The sequence below is a fragment of the Nicotiana tabacum genome, chromosome 5 (assembly GCF_000715075.1).
Source record: "Nicotiana tabacum cultivar K326 chromosome 5, ASM71507v2, whole genome shotgun sequence".
Lineage (NCBI taxonomy): Eukaryota > Viridiplantae > Streptophyta > Magnoliopsida > Solanales > Solanaceae > Nicotiana > Nicotiana tabacum.
Window position 1 is genome coordinate 15,555,022 of NC_134084.1, and position 24,588 is coordinate 15,579,609.

At 41.1% G+C, this 24,588-nt stretch overlaps 1 protein-coding gene across 1 annotated transcript; it reads left to right on the forward strand.

The window, feature by feature from the left end:
• The first annotated feature begins 12 nt into the window (after positions 1-12).
• LOC142181103 (uncharacterized) lies at positions 13-10,786 on the forward strand. The gene is made up of 2 exons (XM_075253353.1): positions 13-1,348; positions 4,137-10,786. Exon 2 carries the CDS (start codon positions 8,475-8,477, stop codon positions 9,276-9,278), a length of 804 nt encoding a protein of 267 aa, XP_075109454.1. The 5' UTR covers positions 13-1,348; positions 4,137-8,474; the 3' UTR covers positions 9,279-10,786.
• Positions 10,787-24,588: the final 13,802 nt, after the last annotated feature.

Consider the following 24,588-nt stretch of genomic DNA (forward strand, 5'->3'; position numbering starts at 1 on the left):
GAACAAGGTCTACTTTTCAGTCTCATGTTGAAGATCAAATAGAGATTCAAAGAAGATTCAATACAAGAAGTAGATAGGATCTTGTATTTTTCTTTCACTTTGCTGTAATTTTTTCTTTTATTTTTGATGTAATGGCAGGAACCGCGGACCAGAACCTCGACGGCACTTCACTCGACTCTCCACCTCAGTATCTTCATCACCTCATTCACTTCTGAACTACACGTGGCCTGATTCCTTTATAGCCAAGGATATGTAGGCAGCTCAGATACCAGGGCTCGGTCACAATCTTTTTAGCCACCTTTATTTTCTTTTGAATAAGCATCGGGTCATAAATAAATTACGTTGCTTATTGTTCTTTGCTCCGAAAACTCTTCATGTTTTCAAGCAAAGAGGGGCAGCTGTAAACACGTAATTTTTGACCCGCGCAAATTTTAAAGTTAGTTTTGGTATTTTAATATTTTTAAAATATTTACTTGACTTTATTTTAATATAATTTTAATCTTTTTATTTTTAGTCATAAAAAAGATAATAAAATAGTTTTATTTATCGTGTTTATCGCTTTTCTATATTCTTATCTTTAGTTTAAGATCAATTAGTATATTTTTATTCATGGTATCTTAATTTTATCATGACTTTAGCCCATTTTCTTTACTTTTTACTTTATTGTTATAATATTTAATAATACAAAAAAGTAGTTTCCTTTTAAAATTTTGTTTATTTACTTAACTAAGTTTAATTAATATTTTGGTAGGATTTTTGAGTTTGTCTTTGTCCAACAAGAAAATTTGTAGGCTCAAAGGTGTGAGTCCATTTCTTTTAGCTTAAACCCAATTATTCTTAGCCCATTCTTCCCAACCCATCAGCCCATTTATGTGCAAGATTTAATCCTAGCCATCTATTTCCTTCTAATCCAATGGCCATCATCCCTTCCCACCTTCATATAAAATACCCAATTATAGAAACCCTAGGGGAGGTTTTTAACTCCTAGTCTTGAAAAAAGGGACCAGCGGCTAGCCCCAGCCCCATTCCCATTGTCGCTGCTTCTCCATCCCAAAAATTCTAGCGACCCCCTTAACCTCCAAGACTGAGCCGCTCAAACAGCCACAAATCCAACTCAATAGTCAAAAAAAAATGGACTTTGCCTGAGGAATGGAGTTTTGGTAGTATTCGAATTCGAGCTCTCGTGTGTCGTTCGAGGTTGAAGGGTCGCGATTATTGTCCCTAATTTCATAGCTTGTTTTTTTCGATCCAATTTCATCGCCGGATTGCGCACACAGTCAGGCCGAGCGTGTCTTTGTACTCACTAATCTTACTCGTTTTTTTTATAAAAAAAAAGAGCACATCTCAGGTTCATTTCTTGACTTCCTTCTCTCTTATTTTGGAAACCTCATATGCTTGTGAATTTTTAATCGCACTGAATATATTAATTGATGTGTTTGAGTCTTAGCCTGACTATATGTTATATATGCTTCTTGTGTTATGCGTGCTTAAACTCAAATGTTCTTGGTCGAAAATTACAGTAATTGGCATGTCTTCTTTGCTCAATTGGTTCTGTTCGTTATTGACTTCTTCCCTTAATGTAGTCCAATTAATTTGAACTGCAAATCAATAGTGTGACGTTGTGTTTGGATTTAGAAGAAACGGAGTCAAAGTTTCATATTCATTGTCCTACTTTATTACTCTAATTAAGTATTTGGCAGAAGTAAACAATTTCAAATGTTGGTTTTCGATTCATTTGGTTGGTTGGAGATTCTTGGTTTGAAATCAATTCATGGAACTATAATTGGAAGACAAGGATAACTATTTTAAGTGGCTCCTGTTACAATTTGATTCACTCTTCGCCTTCTTATATTTGGACTGCTGAAACTTTTATCTTTTTATATTCTTAATGAAACACGTGAATTTAGGTGCCATAATTGTTTGGTTTAATTTGCTTCAAATGGGACATGGGAGTTGGGATTCGGTAAACTTAAAAGAACTTGAATATTAGATAAACATGGATCAATCAAATTCATATATGGCTTGGGTTTGGCTATAAAGCACTACATTTTATTTTTACTGTCGCATTATTTTTGTTTGTTACTTCATTTTGCTTTGTATTGTTTAAACCCGTTAGGAGTATACTTTAGGCCGACCACACTCGGGTAGGCAAGCCTTAGGATTTTGTTAGTTTTAAGGCGAGAGGTCGTTCCTTTAGTTAATTCATCGGGGGAATGCCCCGTAGAGTTTGTATATATATATATTTGTATTCTTTTATCAGGGGTATGCCCCTAAGTGAATGTAATTGAAGGTCGTGACAAACATGGTAGAGTGAACATAGTATAGGCTATTATTATTTTCTTGTTTTGTTTAATCTAGGTGGGGACGACCTCGAGCCTCTTGTGTGTTTATTTTTCTTTTTCTGTGTTTTTCGCCTCAATTCGAATATTTTAGAAGCCAACTTGATCGAGTATGCAACCGTACTAGTTACGGGACTTGGGGAGTGCCTAACACCTTCTCCCCGAGTCAAATAAACCCCCTTACCCGAATCTCTGGTGTAGACTTAGTTTTAGAGTCTGAAATGTTTTAAAAGGAAAAGTTATTTTAAAAGAAAATCGGTGACCTGGCACACCGAAATCAAAGTCAGGTGGCGACACTGAGTTATTTCCTTTTGAACACAATTTTATCACTTTCTAATTGAAAATTCTTTTCGAGCTTTACTGCATCTTTTTATTCTATTTAAGAGGATTAGTGAGGTTTGTAAAAAAGGGGTGTGACATCTCTGGCGACTCTGCTAGGGACTTGCAGGTTCGAGGTAGTACTTGATCTTGTTGGCTTTTTAGGATATTCGGTTGAGGTTTTTATGTGTTTTGTTTGCTTTATTTAATTTTTATTTTGTTTATGTCATTTTATTATTTGCTAGTTGCTTATTTGTTTACAGTTTTTCCTTTATGTGTTACTGCTTTATAAACTGTCATCATATGCATTACCCAGTCAATTCTTTCTGCAACAAGTCTCGGAGCACGCGTCGCGTGCATGAACTCTTTGTTGAGTCACCCTTGATTTAGGAGGGGGGTCGTCAGACGTATGGAGTGGGTGGAAAGCTTGAGCAGCCACCATCGACCATACGCTCCCCCGAATTGCCTTGTTAGTGAACCCCAAACTTAGGTCAGCCTTTAGGTCATTTTTATTTGCATCATGTCATTTAGACCTAGTAGGGCTTGGTCCCAGGTACCGTGTTCCTTTGTAGGAAGCCTGTCCAAATTTTGTCAAAATGGGCCTGTGGCCCAAAATGACATTTAATCATCCCTGTGTGATACATGTTGCATCTTTGAGGGTAAAAAGGTCATTTGGCGGACCGATGTTTGGGAAATAAGGGTGAAGAATGAAACAAGCAGGGCTGAGTAATATTTTTCTTTCACGACTTTTTCAAGAAAAGACAAAAAAAATGAAAATAGAAAATTCAAATTTTTTTTTTACATTTTCTATCATTTTTCAAAAATTCAAAAAAAAAGGAAAATCCAAAAAGATTTTATATTTTTCCATCATTTTTCAAAAAGACAAAAAATATAATTGTTCCAAATTAGTTGCATTTGTTTTAAAAAAAAAGGCTTTCTCCCATGTCTAATCTTCCCGAACTACGCATACCTGATTCTCGTCTCTCGGGGCGGGATACGTAGGCAGCTCATATAGGGTCCGGTCTTCCTAGTTAGTCTTAGGTTCTTGGTTTCGCGGGGTCTTAGCCAAATCTTGCATGCCTAGCCACTTTTGGCCACATCGGCCATTATTGCAAAATGGGACCATTTTCGCAAAAGTGGTTCAATTAACCATATCTTATGATCTTGAGTTTATAACTCGGTGTCCGTCCATGTCGTGTTTGCGTCTCTAGCCACATTTGGCCACATCGGCCATTTTTGCAAAAAAGGGTCCATTTCCGCAAAGTAATTTTTAAGACAATGATTGTCGGGATATTAGAGTCATGTAAGCTTTAAATGGAGTATTTCTCATGCATTATGGGTCAACTTTCTCAAGTTTGTGCAAATAGCCACTTAGGCCATTTTGCAAATATAGCCGAGTTGTGTCTTGCATTTGTCCACTAGGAAATGTGGTGGGGTCACGTAGTGTCCCGAGTCGCTAACCATGTTTGCTTCATTCAGGTATGGACCCGCTGATTCGATCCAAAGTGCCGATGGTAGTAAAGATTCCGAGAAAGTTGATCAAGTGGTGGAAAATGTTTTCATCGTTAGAGCAGTATGAGTTAATGCAGAAATTAGGCACCCTAACTTCCCTTCTTGATATCACACCCCGTCCAGACTTAGTGGAGGCGATGCTGACTTATTGGGATCCGCAAAATTTGGTTTTCAGATTTGGAGAGTGTGAGATGACTCCTACCTTGACGGAAATGTCTGGTCTCACTCGTTTAAGCTATATAAGCAAGGACATGATACTTCCCCGAGACCACTCTAGGACAAGATTCCTCAGCGACCTGGGCCTGAAAGATAATAAGCATTTGAAATGTCTCGAGCAGTCCTGGATATCCTTGGATTATTTGTTTGCTAGATTTGGACCACAGGATAGTTTTGACGTCTTTTGGGATGAGTTCTGCACAACCAAGGCAAAGTGGCAAAGACGTCGCCTCGAAGCTTTCAGCCTTGCTTTGTTGGGATTATTGGTTTTTCCATTAGATGAGAGGCACATTAGCACTCGTCTGCAGTCAGTGGTAATGGCATTATTTCATTAGAAGCAACGCAAAACTGTTACCGTTGTGTCGATGATCTTAGCAGAGTTGTACCGAGCCTTGAGTGAGGTTAGGGGAGGTGTCAGATATTTTGAGGGAAGTAACCTTTTGCTACAGCTGTGGATGATGGAGCATTTGCACACTGCTTCCTTACTTTGTCCCATCGACCGTGCCTTGAGGGATCGGGTGGTATGCATCGAACGTAGGATGAAATCTCCTAAGTTTACGTACCTAGTAGGCGTCACGGATTGGATTGAGTTCCTCGGTTTAAGGACAAATGGGAATGTTTTGTGGGCTTACCTTTGGCTACCTTTGGATGATATCTTGGTAGGGTGCCTCATGCAGCCTTTCCTGATGCTGATAGGACTCAAGTGTGTCAGACCGTACACTCCCGATAGGGTAATGCGGCAATTGGGCAGAAGATAAGAGGAGCCTCCAACTTTGAATCTTCGGAGCCACATCATAAATTTTAGCAAAAAGGCGGCTGATGAAATCAAGTATGTGCAATACTGGAACAATGCAAAGAGGATGAAGAAAAATACATTAGTAGAGGACGTCGGCAGGCCCGAGTGTACTCAGGAGTACTTGATTTGGTTACAGTCCATCCCGCCAGGGGTCAACACCCCATTGCCAGCACAATTTAGGGGTCGGGCAGTTCAGACGGATGCTTTTGAGGAGGCATCAGACCAAGATCCCTGGGATAAGCTTGAGTTGATAAAGTCTCAATTAGCGGGATTGGCAGCAAACGTGGAGCAGCATGGCCAGTATTTGTTTAGGGTCAGCCTTCAGGATGCGGGGGCATACGCCAGGGCCTTTATTCCCAGCATCGGTGTTTCTTTACAAGGCATGTTACAGAGTTTGAGCATGACGGATAACCCAGGATCATCCCAGCTAGGACCGTCGCATTCAGGAGTAGCTTGAGGAGTCATTCTATTTAGGTGTTTGGAGATTGTCGTATGTTGTCTTTTACTTTCGTGTCTTGTCTAGAAGTACTGAATCCGTTAGGTAGTGTCAGAGTCTGTCGTAGTGTAGTTGAGTCTGTCATGTCTTTCATTATCGTATTTCCTTTAGCATTTTAATATCGAAAAGTTATAAATGAAAAATCCAAAAAATATTTTGTTTTCAGTTTATTTTCCACCATTCTCCAGAACTACGCTTGGTCTGATTCATGAGGGACATGATACATAGGCAACCTACATCGGGTTCGATCAAATCATTTTTGGCTCAAAATAAAAGAGAAAGAAAAAGAAAAGAGTGATAAGAGGTGTTGGAAAAGAAAGAGAAGAAAATATCAAAATGAGCAAATTGGGATGATGCCATATGACCCTGCGACCCTCAAAGCCATTTTAGAACCGTTAATCATTGTTAGGTGCATTGCATGTAATGTGATATTATTATTTGATAAATGCTCTAACGCTAACATGGTGGTTTTGTGTTATTGTCCTCTGTTATCTCTATTAAGTTTCAGGAAGGTGGTTAGTTTGTTGGCATCCTAGCAAGTCATCCATACAACACCCGATCAAAGCGTCAAACAGTCATGGCTAGCAGGGAATCAGACACCGGAGTTGTAGACCCACCAAGGGAGATTGTTGAGCCAGAATCGGAACTGCAAGAGGAGGTCCGGAGGTTGAGGCATCAGATGGCAGAAATGTATCAAGCCTGGATTAAGGGACACCCTCCACCATCGTTCCCTACCAACTACACAGAAAACCCTGCTTCCATTCCACCACTCTCTCAATCCTAGATGCCCAATACCATTGATCTTTCCCCACAACACGCACCTGGCTTTACCCCTTACCACAACTATCCCGGCACTTCAGACCAAACTGTTCATGCTCCGCCAGCCAAAACAACATCATACCTGCTCCGACATCTGCTCCTATTTTTGTCCCCCTCCACAAGCTACCCTCCACCGATCCTCTAGTGAGCCTGCATTCCCCGCTACAGATGCCCACTACTATGCACCGGAGCCCACATTCAAAGTCCCAGATCCTTATTCTTACACTCCCCAATTTGAGCCTCGTGTTGAAACTAACAAACCACCCAAGAACACAGAGCAAGAAGAGATGTTTAGGAAGGTACAGAGTCTGGAGCAATCATTGAGAAATATGCAAGGGTTGGGAAACCAAGTGAGTGTGGCCTATAAGGATTTGTGTTTGTTCCCCGATGTCCAATTGCCTACCGAGTTTAAGACGCCCAAGTTTGACTTGTATGACGGACATGGGGATCCTGTAGCTCATCTGAGAGGTTATTGCAGTAAAATGAGAGGCACTGGGAGAAAAGATAAATTACTGATGGCATACTTCAGCCAAAGTCTGAGTGGGGCAGCTTTAGAATGGTACACCCGCCAGGACGCCAGCAGGTGGTACACCTGGGACGATATGGCTCAGGCCTTTGCCCGGCACTTTCAATACAATATAGATATTGTTCCAGACCGCCTATATTTGACCAAGGTGGAAAATAATCCCAGTGAAAGCTTTAGAGAATATGGGTTCCGATGGAGGGAGCAAGCTGCACGAGTTAATCCTCCGATGGAAGAAGACGAGATGGTTAAATACTTTCTTCAAGCCTTAGAGCCCACTTACTATGGCCACTTGATTTCAGCCATTGGTAAGTCTTTCAATGATGTGGTAAAGATGGGAGAAATGGTGGAAGAGGGGCTCAAGTCGAGTAAGATCATGAGCTATTCTGCTATAAAAGCAACCACCCAGGCAATCCAGAGTGGTACCGGAAGTTTTCTAGGCAAGAAGAAGAAGGAAGATGTCGCTATGGTTGTCTCCAGATCATGGCATGGCCATAGGGGTTGACCTCATCAATACACCCATCCTAGACCCCGACCTCAAACCTACCCCCAAGCTCCATATAATCCACCTCAACATTACTTTTCCCCGCAAAACCCCCAATACTCAGCCAGGCCATCCCAATACCTTGTTCACCATGCACAGTTATATGCTCAACCCCCTCCTTACCTGCAATGGCGTGCTCCAGCTCCGCAGAATATCTACCCAGCTCCACAAAATACCTATCCACCCCCACACCCCCACAAAATACACCCATCCTCGACCCCGACCTCAAACCTACCCCCAAGCTCCATATAATCCACCTCAACATTACTTTTCCCCGCAAAACCCCTAATACTCAGCCAGGCCATCCCAATACCTTGTTCACCATGCACAGTCATATGCTCAACCCCCTCCTTACCCGCAATGGCGTGATCCAGCTCCGCAGAATATCTACCCAGCTCCACAAAATACCTATCCACCCCCACAACCCTATCAAAACCCCATTGGTTCAAATTTTCGATCAAGGCCAGAGTATAGGAGAGAGAGGCAGCAGCGGAAACAAACTTTTACCCCGCTTGGAGAGTCCTATGCTAGTCTGTTTCAAAGGTTAAGGCAGTTGGACGTCTTGAGGCCGATTGAGTCAAAGATACCAAATCCCCCTCCAAAGAACCTCGATTATTCCCTAAGGTGCGCCTATTGTTCTGATGCTCCAGGGCATGACATAGAGAAGTGTTGGCATGTGAGACGGGCAATCCAGGAGCTCATTGATACAAACCAAATTGTAGTCCAAAGCCCAAATGCACCAAACATCAATCAAAACCCTTTGCCAGCCCATGCAGAGACGCACATGATTGAAATAGTGCACAAGGATAGGGAGCCCAAAAGGTCTTCTAAGTCCGTCATTTCGGGCTAGTGAAAGCAATTTGGTTAAAGCTCCAGACTCTACCAAAGCAACGCCCTTGACAGTTGAAGGGATGACAGAAAAGCCAAGCTCAATCAATTCGAAACCACCAGTGTTGGTCATGAAAGGGTTGTCGAAAGATATCGGGGCAAGTCCGGAAAGTTCAAAAGTGGTAGTACCAGGGATTCCAAGTAAGCCTGTCATAGTTGTGAAAGGGGCTCCTATTACCCCTATCATCATTAAACCAGTAACCCAGCTGCCGGTGATGGATGTCAAGGCTATTCCGTGGAACTATAAACAAGTGATAGTGACATACAAAGGAAAAGAAATAGAGGAAGAAGTTAATGAAACTGGAGGATTGACTCGTTCTGGGAGATGTTTCACCCCAGAAGAATTAAGGAAAGCCAAGCCATTCAAGGATAGCCAAATGCCAGTAAAGAAATTGGTCACCGAGGAAGAGGCTGAGGAGTTCCTGAAAAAGATGAAAGTGCAGGATTATTCCATTGTGGAGCAGTTAAAGAAAACACCAGCTCAGATTTCTCTTTTGTCTTTGTTGATACATTCAGATGAACATCGCAAGGTCTTGATGAAGATTTTAAATGAGGCACACGTTCCTGATAAGATCACAGTGAAACACTTGGAAAAGATAGCTAGCAAGATCTTTGAAGCAAATAGGATCACTTTCTCGGACGATGAACTTCCTATAGAGGGTACAGAACACAACCGAGCTCTTTATCTCACAGTGAAGTGTGAAGATTCTGTTGTCTCAAGGGTTTTGGTTGATAATGGCTCTAGTGTGAATATTTGTCCCCTGTCTACTCTGCAAAAACTGAAGATTGGCACTGAAAGAATCCACTTGAACAGTGTGTGTGTTTGAGGCTTTGATGCGGAGGTAAAGATTCTGTTGGAGATATAATGCTCGAATTGTCGATAGGGCCTGTTGAGTTTACTATGGAATTCCAAGTGTTAGATGTGGTTATCTCCTACAATCTATTGTTAGGCAGGCCCTGGATACATGCTGCTAAGGCAGTCCTATATTCCCTGCACCAAATGGTGAAGTTTGAATGGGACAGGCAGGAAATAGTTGTTCACGGTGATGAGGACTTATCAGCTTATAATGATACAATTGTTCCGTTCATCGAAGCTGAAGATGATAAGGGACTTTGGGTTTATCAGACTTTCGAAACAGTGTCTGTTGAGAAAATTCCTGAAGGAAAATGCATTCCGGGTCCTAAGCTATCCTTCGCGTCTGTCATGGTTGCGATCGAAATGTTGAAGAATGGTTTTGTACCGGGCAAGGGTCTGGGCTCATCTCTGCAGAGTATTGTGCATCCAGTGTGCCTCAGTAGGAATCCTGGTACATTTGGTTTGGGATTCATGCCCATAGAGAAGGACGTGAAAAGGGTTAAAAATCTGAAACAGAAGGTATGGTCGCTCCCCAAGCCCGTCCCACACATCTCTAAGTCTTTTCTCAAGCCAGGAACCGAAAAACCTCCAACCACCTCAATCCCAAAACCTGTGGTTGATGTTGATTAAGAGCTGATCAAGAGGTTCTAAAGTCTGTTCGAAGAAGTCAATATGGTATAAGTTGGTGAAGGCTCTAGTAAAGCAGATGTGCAGCTCGTTGGCCCAAACGTGAAGCTTAGCAATTGGGAAGCTACTCATCTCCCCACCAGGAAGGAGTCTTGGTAGTTTGCTTTGTTTTTCTTTCTGTTATCTGGGTTATTCCAGGGTTGTAATCCAGATTTTTAGTTTTGCTTATTTTGATGTTCAAACCCTTCTATCCTTTTATTTTCAATGAAATGTAATTTTCCGTTTTCCGTTATTCTTAATAGTGTTTTATTTTGTTCTTTTTTCTTTTGTATAGTTCTCTTTATGCTGGTTATAGTGACATGACATGCATGAAGAGTTTTCAGCCGAGTCTTAAAAGCCAATCTAATTCTAAAATAACAATTCAAGAAGTAGAATATGATGATGAAATAGAATATGATGAAGAAGCAGCATTTGAGGAAATCAGTAAAGAGCTAAAACAATTTGAAGAAAAATCAAAGCCTAATTTGAGTGAGTCTGAAGCAATCAATTTAGGGGACCAGGATGATGTTAGGGAAACCAAGATAAGTGTGCATTTAGAGCCGCAAGTTAAGGAGACAATAATCAAAACATTGTTTGAGTACAAAGATGTCTTTGCATGGTCATATGACGATATGCCGAGCTTGCGCACTGATCTGGTAGTTCATAAATTGCCAACTGATCCAGCATTCCCTCCTGTCAAGCAAAAGTTGCGAAAGTTCAAGACTGATATGAGTGTGAAGATCAAAGAAGAAATCACAAAGCAGCTTACTGCAAAGGTCATTCGGGTCACTCGATATCCCACTTGGTTAGCCAATGTTGTGCCAGTACTAAAGAAAGATGGTAAGACCAGGGTATGTGTTGATTACCGTGATCTTAACAAAGCAAGCTCAAAGAATGATTTTCCATTGCCGAACATTCACATTCTGATCGATAATTGTGCCAAGCATGAGATTGGGTCTTTTGTGGACTGTTATGCGGGATATCACCAGATCTTGATGGATGAGGAAGATGCAGAAAAGATAGCGTTCATCACGCCATGGGGAACATATTGTTATCAGGTAATGCCATTTGGTTTGAAGAATGTTGGGGCAACTTACATGAGGGCGATGACCACCATATTTCATGACATGATACACAGGGAGATTGAGGTTTATGTAGATGATGTGATAATAAAATCAAAGAAGCAGTCTGACCATGTTAAGGATTTGAGGAAGTTTTTCTAAAGACTCTGCAGGTATAACCTCAAGCTCAATCCAGCGAAATGTGCATTTGGTGTCCCGTCGGGGAAGCTGCTGTGATTCGTGGTTAGTAGATGCGGCATTGAGTTAGATCCATCGAAGATCAAAGCCATTCAAGAGTTACCGCCGCCAAAGAGCAAAACAGAGGTGATGAGTTTGCTTGGAAGGTTAAATTACATCAGTAGGTTCATTGCTCAGCTCACGACAACATGTGAGCCCATCTTTAAGCTGCTGAAGAAGAATGTTGCGGTCAAGTGGACTGACGAATGTCAAGAAGCATTTGATAAGATTAAGAGGTACCTGTCGAATCCACCTGTGCTGGTCCCACCAGAGCCTAGAAGACCTTTATTTCTCTATTTGACAGTCTTGGATAATTCTTTTGGTTGTGTATTGGGTCAACATGACATCACGGGAAAGAAGGAACAAGCAATCTATTATCTCGTAAGAAGTTCACTCTCTATGAGGTTAAGTACACTCTGCTTGAGAGGACATGTTGCGCCCTGATTTGGGTTGTACAAAAGTTGAAGCATTATTTGTCGTCCTACACTACTTCATTTCCCGCATGGATCCTCTAAAGTATATCTTTCAGAAGCCTATGCCCACAGGAAGACTGGCGAAGTGGCAGATTTTACTTATAGAGTTTGACATCATCTATGTGACTCGGACCGCGATGAAGGCCCAAGCCTTGGCTGACCATTTGGCTGAGAATCCGGTGGATGATGAATATGAGCCACTGAAGACTTATTTTCCTAATGAAGAGGTCATGTGTGTTGACGAGGTTGACCATGATGAAAAGCCAGGTTGGAAACTCTTCTTTGATAGAGCTGCTAACATGAAGGGTGTCGGAATAGGGGTTGTACTTATCTCTGAAACAGGGCAACACTACCCTGTAATAGCCCAACTTCGATTTCATTGCACCAACAACATGGCCGAGTACGAAGCATGCATTCTAGGTTTGAGGTTAGCTGTAGACATGGGAGTCCAGGAAATACTGGTTCTGGGAGATTCAGATTTGTTGGTTCATCAGATTTAAGGAGAATGGGAGACTCGAGATTTGAAGCTCATACCGTACCGACAGTGTCTGCATGATTTTTGTCAACGATTCAGGTTGGTTGAATTTAGACATATTCCTAGGATTTATAATGAGATTGCTGATGCCTTGGCTACTCTGGCGTCAATGTTACATCATCCGGACAAGGCTTATGTCGACCCCGTGCACATCCAAGTTCATGATCAACATGCTTATTGTAATGTGGTGCAAGAGGAAATCGATGGCGAACCTTGGTTCCACGATATTAAGGAATACATCAGGTCGGGGGTATATCCAGTACATGCTACAGGTGACCAAAAGAGAACCATTCGACGTCTGGCTAGTGGATTTTTCTTGAGTGGAGGAATCTTGTACAAGAGGACTTCGTATTTAGGACTGCTGAGGTGCATAGATGCTAAAGAAGCTTCAACTATCATGGTCGAAGTGCATTCTAGAGTTTGAGGGCTGCATATGAACGGGTATGTCTTGGAAAAGAAGATACTTCGAGCAGGTTATTATTGGCTCACCATGGAACGGGATTGTATCAATATTGTTCGCAAGTGTCATCAATGCCAGGTACATGGTGATTTGATTCATTCTCCCTCATCTAAGTTACACACAATGTTTGCACCTTGGCCCTTTGTTTCTTGGGGCATGGATGTCATTGGACCAATTGAGCCGGCAGCGTCAAACGGGCATAGGTTTATTCTGGTGGCCATTGATTACTTTACCAAGTAGGTCGAAGCTGTAACTTTCAAGTCTGTGACCAAGAAAGCGGTGGTGGATTTTATTCATTCAAATATCATATGTGAGTTTGGAATTCCCAAGGTGATCATCACAAACAATGCTGCTAATCTTAACAGTCATTTGATGAAAGAGGTATGCCAACAATTCAAGATCATGCATCGGAACTCCACTCCGTATCGCCCCAAGGCAAATGGAGCTGTTGAGGGTGCTAACAAGAACATAAAGAAGATACTTCGTAAGATGGTTCAAGGTTCTAGGCAGTGGCATGAAAGGTTGCCTTTTGCCTTACTGGGTTATCGCACTACTGTTCGCACTTCAGTAGGTGCAACTCCTTATCTGCTGGTATATGGAACTGAGGCAGTTATACCTACAGAGGTTGAGATTCCATCCCTTCGAATCATTGCAGAAGCTGAAATTGATGATGATGAGTGGGTCAAAACCCAGCTAGAGCAGTTGAGTTTGATTGATGAGAAAAGGTTGGTTGTAGTATGTCATGGTCAATTGTATCAGAAGAGAATGGCAAGAGCATACAACAAAAAGGTGCGTCCTCAGAAATTCGAAGTGGGCCAGATGGTATTGAAACGCATCCTTCCTCATCAGGATGAAGCTAAAAGCAAGTTCGCCCCAAACTGGCAGGGGCCACGAGACAAGAGTGTTGCCCAATGGTGCTTTGTATTTAACAGACATAGAAGGCAAATGTGTAGATATGGCAATCAATTCTGATGCAGTTAAGAGGTACTATGTATGATTTCTCCGCTTACCTTCAGTTGTATTTTGTACTTGGCATGTTCAAAGTTGAAATGACGAGGGCATTTTGTTCTGCTACCCGAACACTTTTATCCTTTGTTATCCCTTTTGAGCCTTATTATTTTCTTTCATACCCCTCTTTTGGAATCAGTAGTAGAAGTAGAGAATGAAAAATGATGATGAATGAGAGAAAATAAGAAAAAAGAAAAGAAATGGAAAAAGAAAAAAAAAGAGAAAAAAGAAGGAAAAGAAAAAAAAGGAAGAAAAAAAAAAGAAAAAGAAAAAAAAAGGGAAACAAAAACAAACAACTTTCTTTTGAACTACGTTCGACCTGATTCCTTTTAAGGATACGTAGGCAGCCTTACGGTTCGGTCCCATCAAAATAAAAGTTAAAATTTCCCAGACCCAAAGAAACTGGGGCAGGAGTTTTGGTTTTGAAAAGATCTAATTCCAAAAGTTGTAATCTTGACCCCTTTACATCTTAAGTTAGTTTGAGCCTTTATGCCTCCCTTTCTTTTTAACCCCGTCCAAAAGCCTACATTACGATCCAAAGAAAGACCTTCTGATCAATCTTTGAGGATGTCAGGTCAAGCGAGACAGAGGTATGATTTACATCATGGGTAACACTTTGATCATGGGCACAAAGGAAAATTGAATAAATGAGAGAGTCTTATTGGTGTAAACTCTCACGGGCACCGTAAGGCGATAGTTAGCTGAGAGAAAATTTAAAATGAGAGAGTCTTATTGGTGAAAACCCTTGCGGGCACCATAAGGCGATGGTGAGTTGAGAGATGAACAAATAAGAGAGACTTGTTGGTGAAAACCCTTTGGGGAACTACAAGTCGAATGAGGCTCATGACTTTACAAAGAATTTGGATCGGTGAAAGCCCGGTTTTGAAGTATAAAGATAGGACATAAACTGAAAATATGATTGGTTGGACGGATTAGGCTGATCAATCCGAAATGCATGTCATGATCATTCGAGCTGGCTGCTTCCCTCAGATAAGTCTTCTTTTCTCATTCTTCTTCATATAGTCATCTGTGCTCAAAATTTTCCTTTGTTCCTTTTGTCAAAAATCATTTCACTCTGCTCTTTGAGTCTATCTTTATGGATCTCTTTTGAGTTAGCCCTTGTTGAACAAGAAGGAAAGGATTTCAAAGCCTACTACCAGCTTCTAAATTGCACAAAGCGGAGTCCAGCCAGGCACATCACAATTGACTTGATTTAGAGTAAGCAGTATGGTGATAACTGAGGTTCAAGCAATCAAGTGAATCTTGAATTTTGAGAAAATACAAGGATTCAACAACTTTCAAAATGAAAATACAATGCAACAAGTGAGTGTGAGAGATCCAGGTCATGTAGAGGTTTTGTGGTCCAGTTCCAATCAAAAGGTCAAACAACTTCTTGCTAGCCCGAAGCAGCTAATCAGAATGAAGCATGGCAGTGGCGGAAGCAGACACTCAGCAAGGATTCCACAAACTAACCACCACGTTTTTAAACTAACAAGATTTTATTTGTCTGAAACAGGGGTAAGAAAATTTTTAAATCCACAGGGACCTCCCATGAAAAAGCATGGTTCAGGGAGCAAGAAATTATGTTCAGAATCCTTAAAGATGAGAGCATGGCTCAGGTCTGATTTAGTTTTAAAATTTTCAGGACCCTCCTGGATGATGGGATTAAATTTAAAATTTTCAGGACCCTCCTAGATGATGGGATTTAATTTAAAGCTTTCAGGACCCTCCTGGATAATGGGATTTAGTTTTAAATTCTCAGGACCCTCCTGGATAATAGGATTTAATTTAAAATTTTCAAATAATGGGATTTAGTTTTTAAATTTAAGGACCCTCCTGGATAATGCGATTTAGTTTTAAATTCTCACGACCCTCCTGGATAATAGGATTTAGTTTTTAAATTCTCAGGACCCTCCTGGATAATGGGATTTAATTCGAAAGCTTTTAGGACCCTCTTGGATAATGGGATTTAATTTTAAAAAGTTCTCAGGACCCTCCTGGATAATGGGATTTAGTTTTTAAATTTTTCATGACCCTCCTGGATAATGGGACTTAGTTTTAAAGCTTTCAGGACCCTCCTGGATAATGGGATTTAGTTTTAAGTTTTAGATGAGATTTAATTCGAAGTTTTCAGGGCCCTCCTGAATAATGGGATTTAGCTTTTGAATTCTTAGAGCTCTATAGGTAACATGATCCGATTAACACTCACAAATATGCCTAGATCCCAAATTGGGGCAGAAAAATTTCTTTGTTTTGTTTGTTTGTTGCAATATTAGGCGCCCACCTGGATAACGAGGGAACACAGTTTCAAGTTTTAGCAATCAGGCACCCACCTGGATAACGAGGGAATACAATTCAAGTTTTAGGAATCAGGCGCCCACCTGGATAACGAGGGAACACAGTTTCAAGTTTTAGCAATCAGGCGCCCACCTGGATAACGAGGGAATACAATTCAAGTTTTAGGAATCAGGCGCCCACCTGGATAACGAGGGAACACAGTTTCAAATTTTAGCAATTAGGCACCCACCTGGATAACGAGGGAATACAATTCAAGTTGTCGGTAATCAGGCACCCACCTGGATAACGAGGGAATACAATTCAAGTTGTTGGTAATCAGGCGCCCACCTAGATAACGAGGGAATATAATTCAAGTTGTCGGTAATCAGGCACCCACCTGGATAATGAGGGAATACAATTCAAGTTGTCGGTAATCAGCCGCCCACCTGGATAACGAGGGAATACAATTTAAGTTTATGGTAATCAGGCACCCACCTGGATAATGAGGGAATACAATTCAAGTTGTTGGTAATCAGGCGCCCACCTGGATAACGAGGGAATACAATTCAAGTTGTTGGTAATCAGGCACCCACCTGGATAACGAGGGAATACAATTCAAGTTGTCAGTAATCAGGCACCCACCTGGATAACGAGAGAATACAATTCAAGTTGTCGGTAATCAGGCGCCCACCTGGATAACGAGGGAATACAATTTAAGTTTATGGTAATCAGGCACCCACCTGGATAACGAGGGAATACAATTCAAGTTGTTGGTAATCAGGCGCCTACCTGGATAACGAGGGAATACAATTCAAGTTGTTGGTAATCAAGCGCCCACCTGGATAACGAGGGAATACAATTCAAGTTGTTGGTAATCAGGCGCCCACCTGGAGGACAAGGGAATTCATTTCAGACTTACTTCAATTCGCAAATTTAAGAACCATCAGGAGCCCGCCTGAAGAACAAGGTCTACTTTTCAGTCTCATGTTGAAGATCAAATAGAGATTCAAAGAAGATTCAATACAAGAAGTAGATAGGATCTTGTATTTTTCTTTCACTTTGCTGTAATTTTTTCTTTTATTTTTGATGTAATGGCAGGAACCGCGGACCAGAACCTCGACGGCACTTCACTCGACTCTCCACCTCAGTATCTTCATCACCTCATTCACTTCTGAACTACACGTGGCCTGATTCCTTTATAGCCAAGGATATGTAGGCAGCTCAGATACCAGGGCTCGGTCACAATCTTTTTAGCCACCTTTATTTTCTTTTGAATAAGCATCGGGTCATAAATAAATTACGTTGCTTATTGTTCTTTGCTCCGAAAACTCTTCATGTTTTCAAGCAAAGAGGGGCAGCTGTAAACACGTAATTTTTGACCCGCGCAAATTTTAAAGTTAGTTTTGGTATTTTAATATTTTTAAAATATTTACTTGACTTTATTTTAATATAATTTTAATCTTTTTATTTTTAGTCATAAAAAAGATAATAAAATAGTTTTATTTATCGTGTTTATCGCTTTTCTATATTCTTATCTTTAGTTTAAGATCAATTAGTATATTTTTATTCATGGTATCTTAATTTTATCATGACTTTAGCCCATTTTCTTTACTTTTTACTTTATTGTTATAATATTTAATAATACAAAAAAGTAGTTTCCTTTTAAAATTTTGTTTATTTACTTAACTAAGTTTAATTAATATTTTGGTAGGATTTTTGAGTTTGTCTTTGTCCAACAAGAAAATTTGTAGGCTCAAAGGTGTGAGTCCATTTCTTTTAGCTTAAACCCAATTATTCTTAGCCCATTCTTCCCAACCCATCAGCCCATTTATGTGCAAGATTTAATCCTAGCCATCTATTTCCTTCTAATCCAATGGCCATCATCCCTTCCCACCTTCATATAAAATACCCAATTATAGAAACCCTAGGGGAGGTTTTTAACTCCTAGTCTTGAAAAAAGGGACCAGCGGCTAGCCCCAGCCCCATTCCCATTGTCGCTGCTTCTCCATCCCAAAAATTCTAGCGACCCCCTTAACCTCCAAGACTGAGCCGCTCAAACAGCCACAAATCCAACTCAATAGTCAAAAAAAAATGGACTTTGCCTGAGGAATGGAGTTTTGGTAGTATTCGAATTCGAGCTCTCGTGTGTCGTTCGAGGTTGAAGGGTCGCGATTATTGTCCCTAATTTCATAGCTTGTTTTTTTCGATCCAATTTCATCGCCGGATTGCGCACACAGTCAGGCCGAGCGTGTCTTTGTACTCACTAATCTTACTCGTTTTTTTTATAAAAAAAAAGAGCACATCTCAGGTTCATTTCTTGACTTCCTTCTCTCTTATTTTGGAAACCTCATATGCTTGTGAATTTTTAATCGCACTGAATATATTAATTGATGTGTTTGAGTCTTAGCCTGACTATATGTTATATATGCTTCTTGTGTTATGCGTGCTTAAACTCAAATGTTCTTGGTCGAAAATTACAGTAATTGGCATGTCTTCTTTGCTCAATTGGTTCTGTTCGTTATTGACTTCTTCCCTTAATGTAGTCCAATTAATTTGAACTGCAAATCAATAGTGTGACGTTGTGTTTGGATTTAGAAGAAACGGAGTCAAAGTTTCATATTCATTGTCCTACTTTATTACTCTAATTAAGTATTTGGCAGAAGTAAACAATTTCAAATGTTGGTTTTCGATTCATTTGGTTGGTTGGAGATTCTTGGTTTGAAATCAATTCATGGAACTATAATTGGAAGACAAGGATAACTATTTTAAGTGGCTCCTGTTACAATTTGATTCACTCTTCGCCTTCTTATATTTGGACTGCTGAAACTTTTATCTTTTTATATTCTTAATGAAACACGTGAATTTAGGTGCCATAATTGTTTGGTTTAATTTGCTTCAAATGGGACATGGGAGTTGGGATTCGGTAAACTTAAAAGAACTTGAATATTAGATAAACATGGATCAATCAAATTCATATATGGCTTGGGTTTGGCTATAAAGCACTACATTTTATTTTTACTGTCGCATTATTTTTGTTTGTTACTTCATTTTGCTTTGTATTGTTTAAACCCGTTAGGAGTATACTTTAGGCCGACCACACTCGGGTAGGCAAGCCTTAGGATTTTGTTAGTTTTAAGGCGAGAGGTCGTTCCTTTAGTTAATTCATCGGGGGAATGCCCCGTAGAGTTTGTATATATATATATTTGTATTCTTTTATCAGGGGTATGCCCCTAAGTGAATGTAATTGAAGGTCGTGACAAACATGGTAGAGTGAACATAGTATAGGCTATTATTATTTTCTTGTTTTGTTTAATCTAGGTGGGGACGACCTCGAGCCTCTTGTGTGTTTATTTTTCTTTTTCTGTGTTTTTCGCCTCAATTCGAATATTTTAGAAGCCAACTTGATCGAGTATGCAACCGTACTAGTTACGGGACTTGGGGAGTGCCTAACACCTTCTCCCCGAGTCAAATAAACCCCCTTACCCGAATCTCTGGTGTAGACTTAGTTTTAGAGTCTGAAATGTTTTAAAAGGAAAAGTTATTTTAAAAGAAAATCGGTGACCTGGCACACCGAAATCAAAGTCAGGTGGCGACACTGAGTTATTTCCTTTTGAACACAATTTTATCACTTTCTAATTGAAAATTCTTTTCGAGCTTTACTGCATCTTTTTATTCTATTTAAGAGGATTAGTGAGGTTTGTAAAAAAGGGGTGTGACATCTCTGGCGACTCTGCTAGGGACTTGCAGGTTCGAGGTAGTACTTGATCTTGTTGGCTTTTTAGGATATTCGGTTGAGGTTTTTATGTGTTTTGTTTGCTTTATTTAATTTTTATTTTGTTTATGTCATTTTATTATTTGCTAGTTGCTTATTTGTTTACAGTTTTTCCTTTATGTGTTACTGCTTTATAAACTGTCATCATATGCATTACCCAGTCAATTCTTTCTGCAACAAGTCTCGGAGCACGCGTCGCGTGCATGAACTCTTTGTTGAGTCACCCTTGATTTAGGAGGGGGGTCGTCAGACGTATGGAGTGGGTGGAAAGCTTGAGCAGCCACCATCGACCATACGCTCCCCCGAATTGCCTTGTTAGTGAACCCCAAACTTAGGTCAGCCTTTAGGTCATTTTTATTTGCATCATGTCATTTAGACCTAGTAGGGCTTGGTCCCAGGTACCGTGTTCCTTTGTAGGAAGCCTGTCCAAATTTTGTCAAAATGGGCCTGTGGCCCAAAATGACATTTAATCATCCCTGTGTGATACATGTTGCATCTTTGAGGGTAAAAAGGTCATTTGGCGGACCGATGTTTGGGAAATAAGGGTGAAGAATGAAACAAGCAGGGCTGAGTAATATTTTTCTTTCACGACTTTTTCAAGAAAAGACAAAAAAAATGAAAATAGAAAATTCAAATTTTTTTTTTACATTTTCTATCATTTTTCAAAAATTCAAAAAAAAAAAGGAAAATCCAAAAAGATTTTATATTTTTCCATCATTTTTCAAAAAGACAAAAAATATAATTGTTCCAAATTAGTTGCATTTGTTTTAAAAAAAAAGGCTTTCTCCCATGTCTAATCTTCCCGAACTACGCATACCTGATTCTCGTCTCTCGGGGCGGGATACGTAGGCAGCTCATATAGGGTCCGGTCTTCCTAGTTAGTCTTAGGTTCTTGGTTTCGCGGGGTCTTAGCCAAATCTTGCATGCCTAGCCACTTTTGGCCACATCGGCCATTATTGCAAAATGGGACCATTTTCGCAAAAGTGGTTCAATTAACCATATCTTATGATCTTGAGTTTATAACTCGGTGTCCGTCCATGTCGTGTTTGCGTCTCTAGCCACATTTGGCCACATCGGCCATTTTTGCAAAAAAGGGTCCATTTCCGCAAAGTAATTTTTAAGACAATGATTGTCGGGATATTAGAGTCATGTAAGCTTTAAATGGAGTATTTCTCATGCATTATGGGTCAACTTTCTCAAGTTTGTGCAAATAGCCACTTAGGCCATTTTGCAAATATAGCCGAGTTGTGTCTTGCATTTGTCCACTAGGAAATGTGGTGGGGTCACGTAGTGTCCCGAGTCGCTAACCATGTTTGCTTCATTCAGGTATGGACCCGCTGATTCGATCCAAAGTGCCGATGGTAGTAAAGATTCCGAGAAAGTTGATCAAGTGGTGGAAAATGTTTTCATCGTTAGAGCAGTATGAGTTAATGCAGAAATTAGGCACCCTAACTTCCCTTCTTGATATCACACCCCGTCCAGACTTAGTGGAGGCGATGCTGACTTATTGGGATCCGCAAAATTTGGTTTTCAGATTTGGAGAGTGTGAGATGACTCCTACCTTGACGGAAATGTCTGGTCTCACTCGTTTAAGCTATATAAGCAAGGACATGATACTTCCCCGAGACCACTCTAGGACAAGATTCCTCAGCGACCTGGGCCTGAAAGATAATAAGCATTTGAAATGTCTCGAGCAGTCCTGGATATCCTTGGATTATTTGTTTGCTAGATTTGGACCACAGGATAGTTTTGACGTCTTTTGGGATGAGTTCTGCACAACCAAGGCAAAGTGGCAAAGACGTCGCCTCGAAGCTTTCAGCCTTGCTTTGTTGGGATTATTGGTTTTTCCATTAGATGAGAGGCACATTAGCACTCGTCTGCAGTCAGTGGTAATGGCATTATTTCATTAGAAGCAACGCAAAACTGTTACCGTTGTGTCGATGATCTTAGCAGAGTTGTACCGAGCCTTGAGTGAGGTTAGGGGAGGTGTCAGATATTTTGAGGGAAGTAACCTTTTGCTACAGCTGTGGATGATGGAGCATTTGCACACTGCTTCCTTACTTTGTCCCATCGACCGTGCCTTGAGGGATCGGGTGGTATGCATCGAACGTAGGATGAAATCTCCTAAGTTTACGTACCTAGTAGGCGTCACGGATTGGATTGAGTTCCTCGGTTTAAGGACAAATGGGAATGTTTTGTGGGCTTACCTTTGGCTACCTTTGGATGATATCTTGGTAGGGTGCCTCATGCAGCCTTTCCTGATGCTGATAGGACTCAAGTGTGTCAGACCGTACACTCCCGATAGGGTAATGCGGCAATTGGGCAGAAGATAAGAGGAGCCTCCAACTTTGAATCTTCGGAGCCACATCATAAATTTTAGCAAAAAGGCGGCTGATGAAATCAAGTATGTGCAATACTGGAACAATGCAAAGAGGATGAAGAAAAATACATTAGTAGAGGACGTCGGCAGGCCCGAGTGTACTCAGGAGTACTTGATTTGGTTACAGTCCATCCCGCCAGGGGTCAACACCCCATTGCCAGCACAATTTAGGGGTCGGGCAGTTCAGACGGATGCTTTTGAGGAGGCATCAGACCAAGATCCCTGGGATAAGCTTGAGTTGATAAAGTCTCAATTAGCGGGATTGGCAGCAAACGTGGAGCAGCATGGCCAGTATTTGTTTAGGGTCAGCCTTCAGGATGCGGGGGCATACGCCAGGGCCTTTATTCCCAGCATCGGTGTTTCTTTACAAGGCATGTTACAGAGTTTGAGCATGACGGATAACCCAGGATCATCCCAGCTAGGACCGTCGCATTCAGGAGTAGCTTGAGGAGTCATTCTATTTAGGTGTTTGGAGATTGTCGTATGTTGTCTTTTACTTTCGTGTCTTGTCTAGAAGTACTGAATCCGTTAGGTAGTGTCAGAGTCTGTCGTAGTGTAGTTGAGTCTGTCATGTCTTTCATTATCGTATTTCCTTTAGCATTTTAATATCGAAAAGTTATAAATGAAAAATCCAAAAAATATTTTGTTTTCAGTTTATTTTCCACCATTCTCCAGAACTACGCTTGGTCTGATTCATGAGGGACATGATACATAGGCAACCTACATCGGGTTCGATCAAATCATTTTTGGCTCAAAATAAAAGAGAAAGAAAAAGAAAAGAGTGATAAGAGGTGTTGGAAAAGAAAGAGAAGAAAATATCAAAATGAGCAAATTGGGATGATGCCATATGACCCTGCGACCCTCAAAGCCATTTTAGAACCGTTAATCATTGTTAGGTGCATTGCATGTAATGTGATATTATTATTTGATAAATGCTCTAACGCTAACATGGTGGTTTTGTGTTATTGTCCTCTGTTATCTCTATTAAGTTTCAGGAAGGTGGTTAGTTTGTTGGCATCCTAGCAAGTCATCCATACAACACCCGATCAAAGCGTCAAACAGTCATGGCTAGCAGGGAATCAGACACCGGAGTTGTAGACCCACCAAGGGAGATTGTTGAGCCAGAATCGGAACTGCAAGAGGAGGTCCGGAGGTTGAGGCATCAGATGGCAGAAATGTATCAAGCCTGGATTAAGGGACACCCTCCACCATCGTTCCCTACCAACTACACAGAAAACCCTGCTTCCATTCCACCACTCTCTCAATCCTAGATGCCCAATACCATTGATCTTTCCCCACAACACGCACCTGGCTTTACCCCTTACCACAACTATCCCGGCACTTCAGACCAAACTGTTCATGCTCCGCCAGCCAAAACAACATCATACCTGCTCCGACATCTGCTCCTATTTTTGTCCCCCTCCACAAGCTACCCTCCACCGATCCTCTAGTGAGCCTGCATTCCCCGCTACAGATGCCCACTACTATGCACCGGAGCCCACATTCAAAGTCCCAGATCCTTATTCTTACACTCCCCAATTTGAGCCTCGTGTTGAAACTAACAAACCACCCAAGAACACAGAGCAAGAAGAGATGTTTAGGAAGGTACAGAGTCTGGAGCAATCATTGAGAAATATGCAAGGGTTGGGAAACCAAGTGAGTGTGGCCTATAAGGATTTGTGTTTGTTCCCCGATGTCCAATTGCCTACCGAGTTTAAGACGCCCAAGTTTGACTTGTATGACGGACATGGGGATCCTGTAGCTCATCTGAGAGGTTATTGCAGTAAAATGAGAGGCACTGGGAGAAAAGATAAATTACTGATGGCATACTTCAGCCAAAGTCTGAGTGGGGCAGCTTTAGAATGGTACACCCGCCAGGACGCCAGCAGGTGGTACACCTGGGACGATATGGCTCAGGCCTTTGCCCGGCACTTTCAATACAATATAGATATTGTTCCAGACCGCCTATATTTGACCAAGGTGGAAAATAATCCCAGTGAAAGCTTTAGAGAATATGGGTTCCGATGGAGGGAGCAAGCTGCACGAGTTAATCCTCCGATGGAAGAAGACGAGATGGTTAAATACTTTCTTCAAGCCTTAGAGCCCACTTACTATGGCCACTTGATTTCAGCCATTGGTAAGTCTTTCAATGATGTGGTAAAGATGGGAGAAATGGTGGAAGAGGGGCTCAAGTCGAGTAAGATCATGAGCTATTCTGCTATAAAAGCAACCACCCAGGCAATCCAGAGTGGTACCGGAAGTTTTCTAGGCAAGAAGAAGAAGGAAGATGTCGCTATGGTTGTCTCCAGATCATGGCATGGCCATAGGGGTTGACCTCATCAATACACCCATCCTAGACCCCGACCTCAAACCTACCCCCAAGCTCCATATAATCCACCTCAACATTACTTT

Bases quoted from the DNA above. Each gene is read 5' to 3' on its own strand.
- LOC142181103 (XM_075253353.1), top strand. From the start codon at position 8,475: ATGACAGAAAAGCCAAGCTCAATCAATTCGAAACCACCAGTGTTGGTC.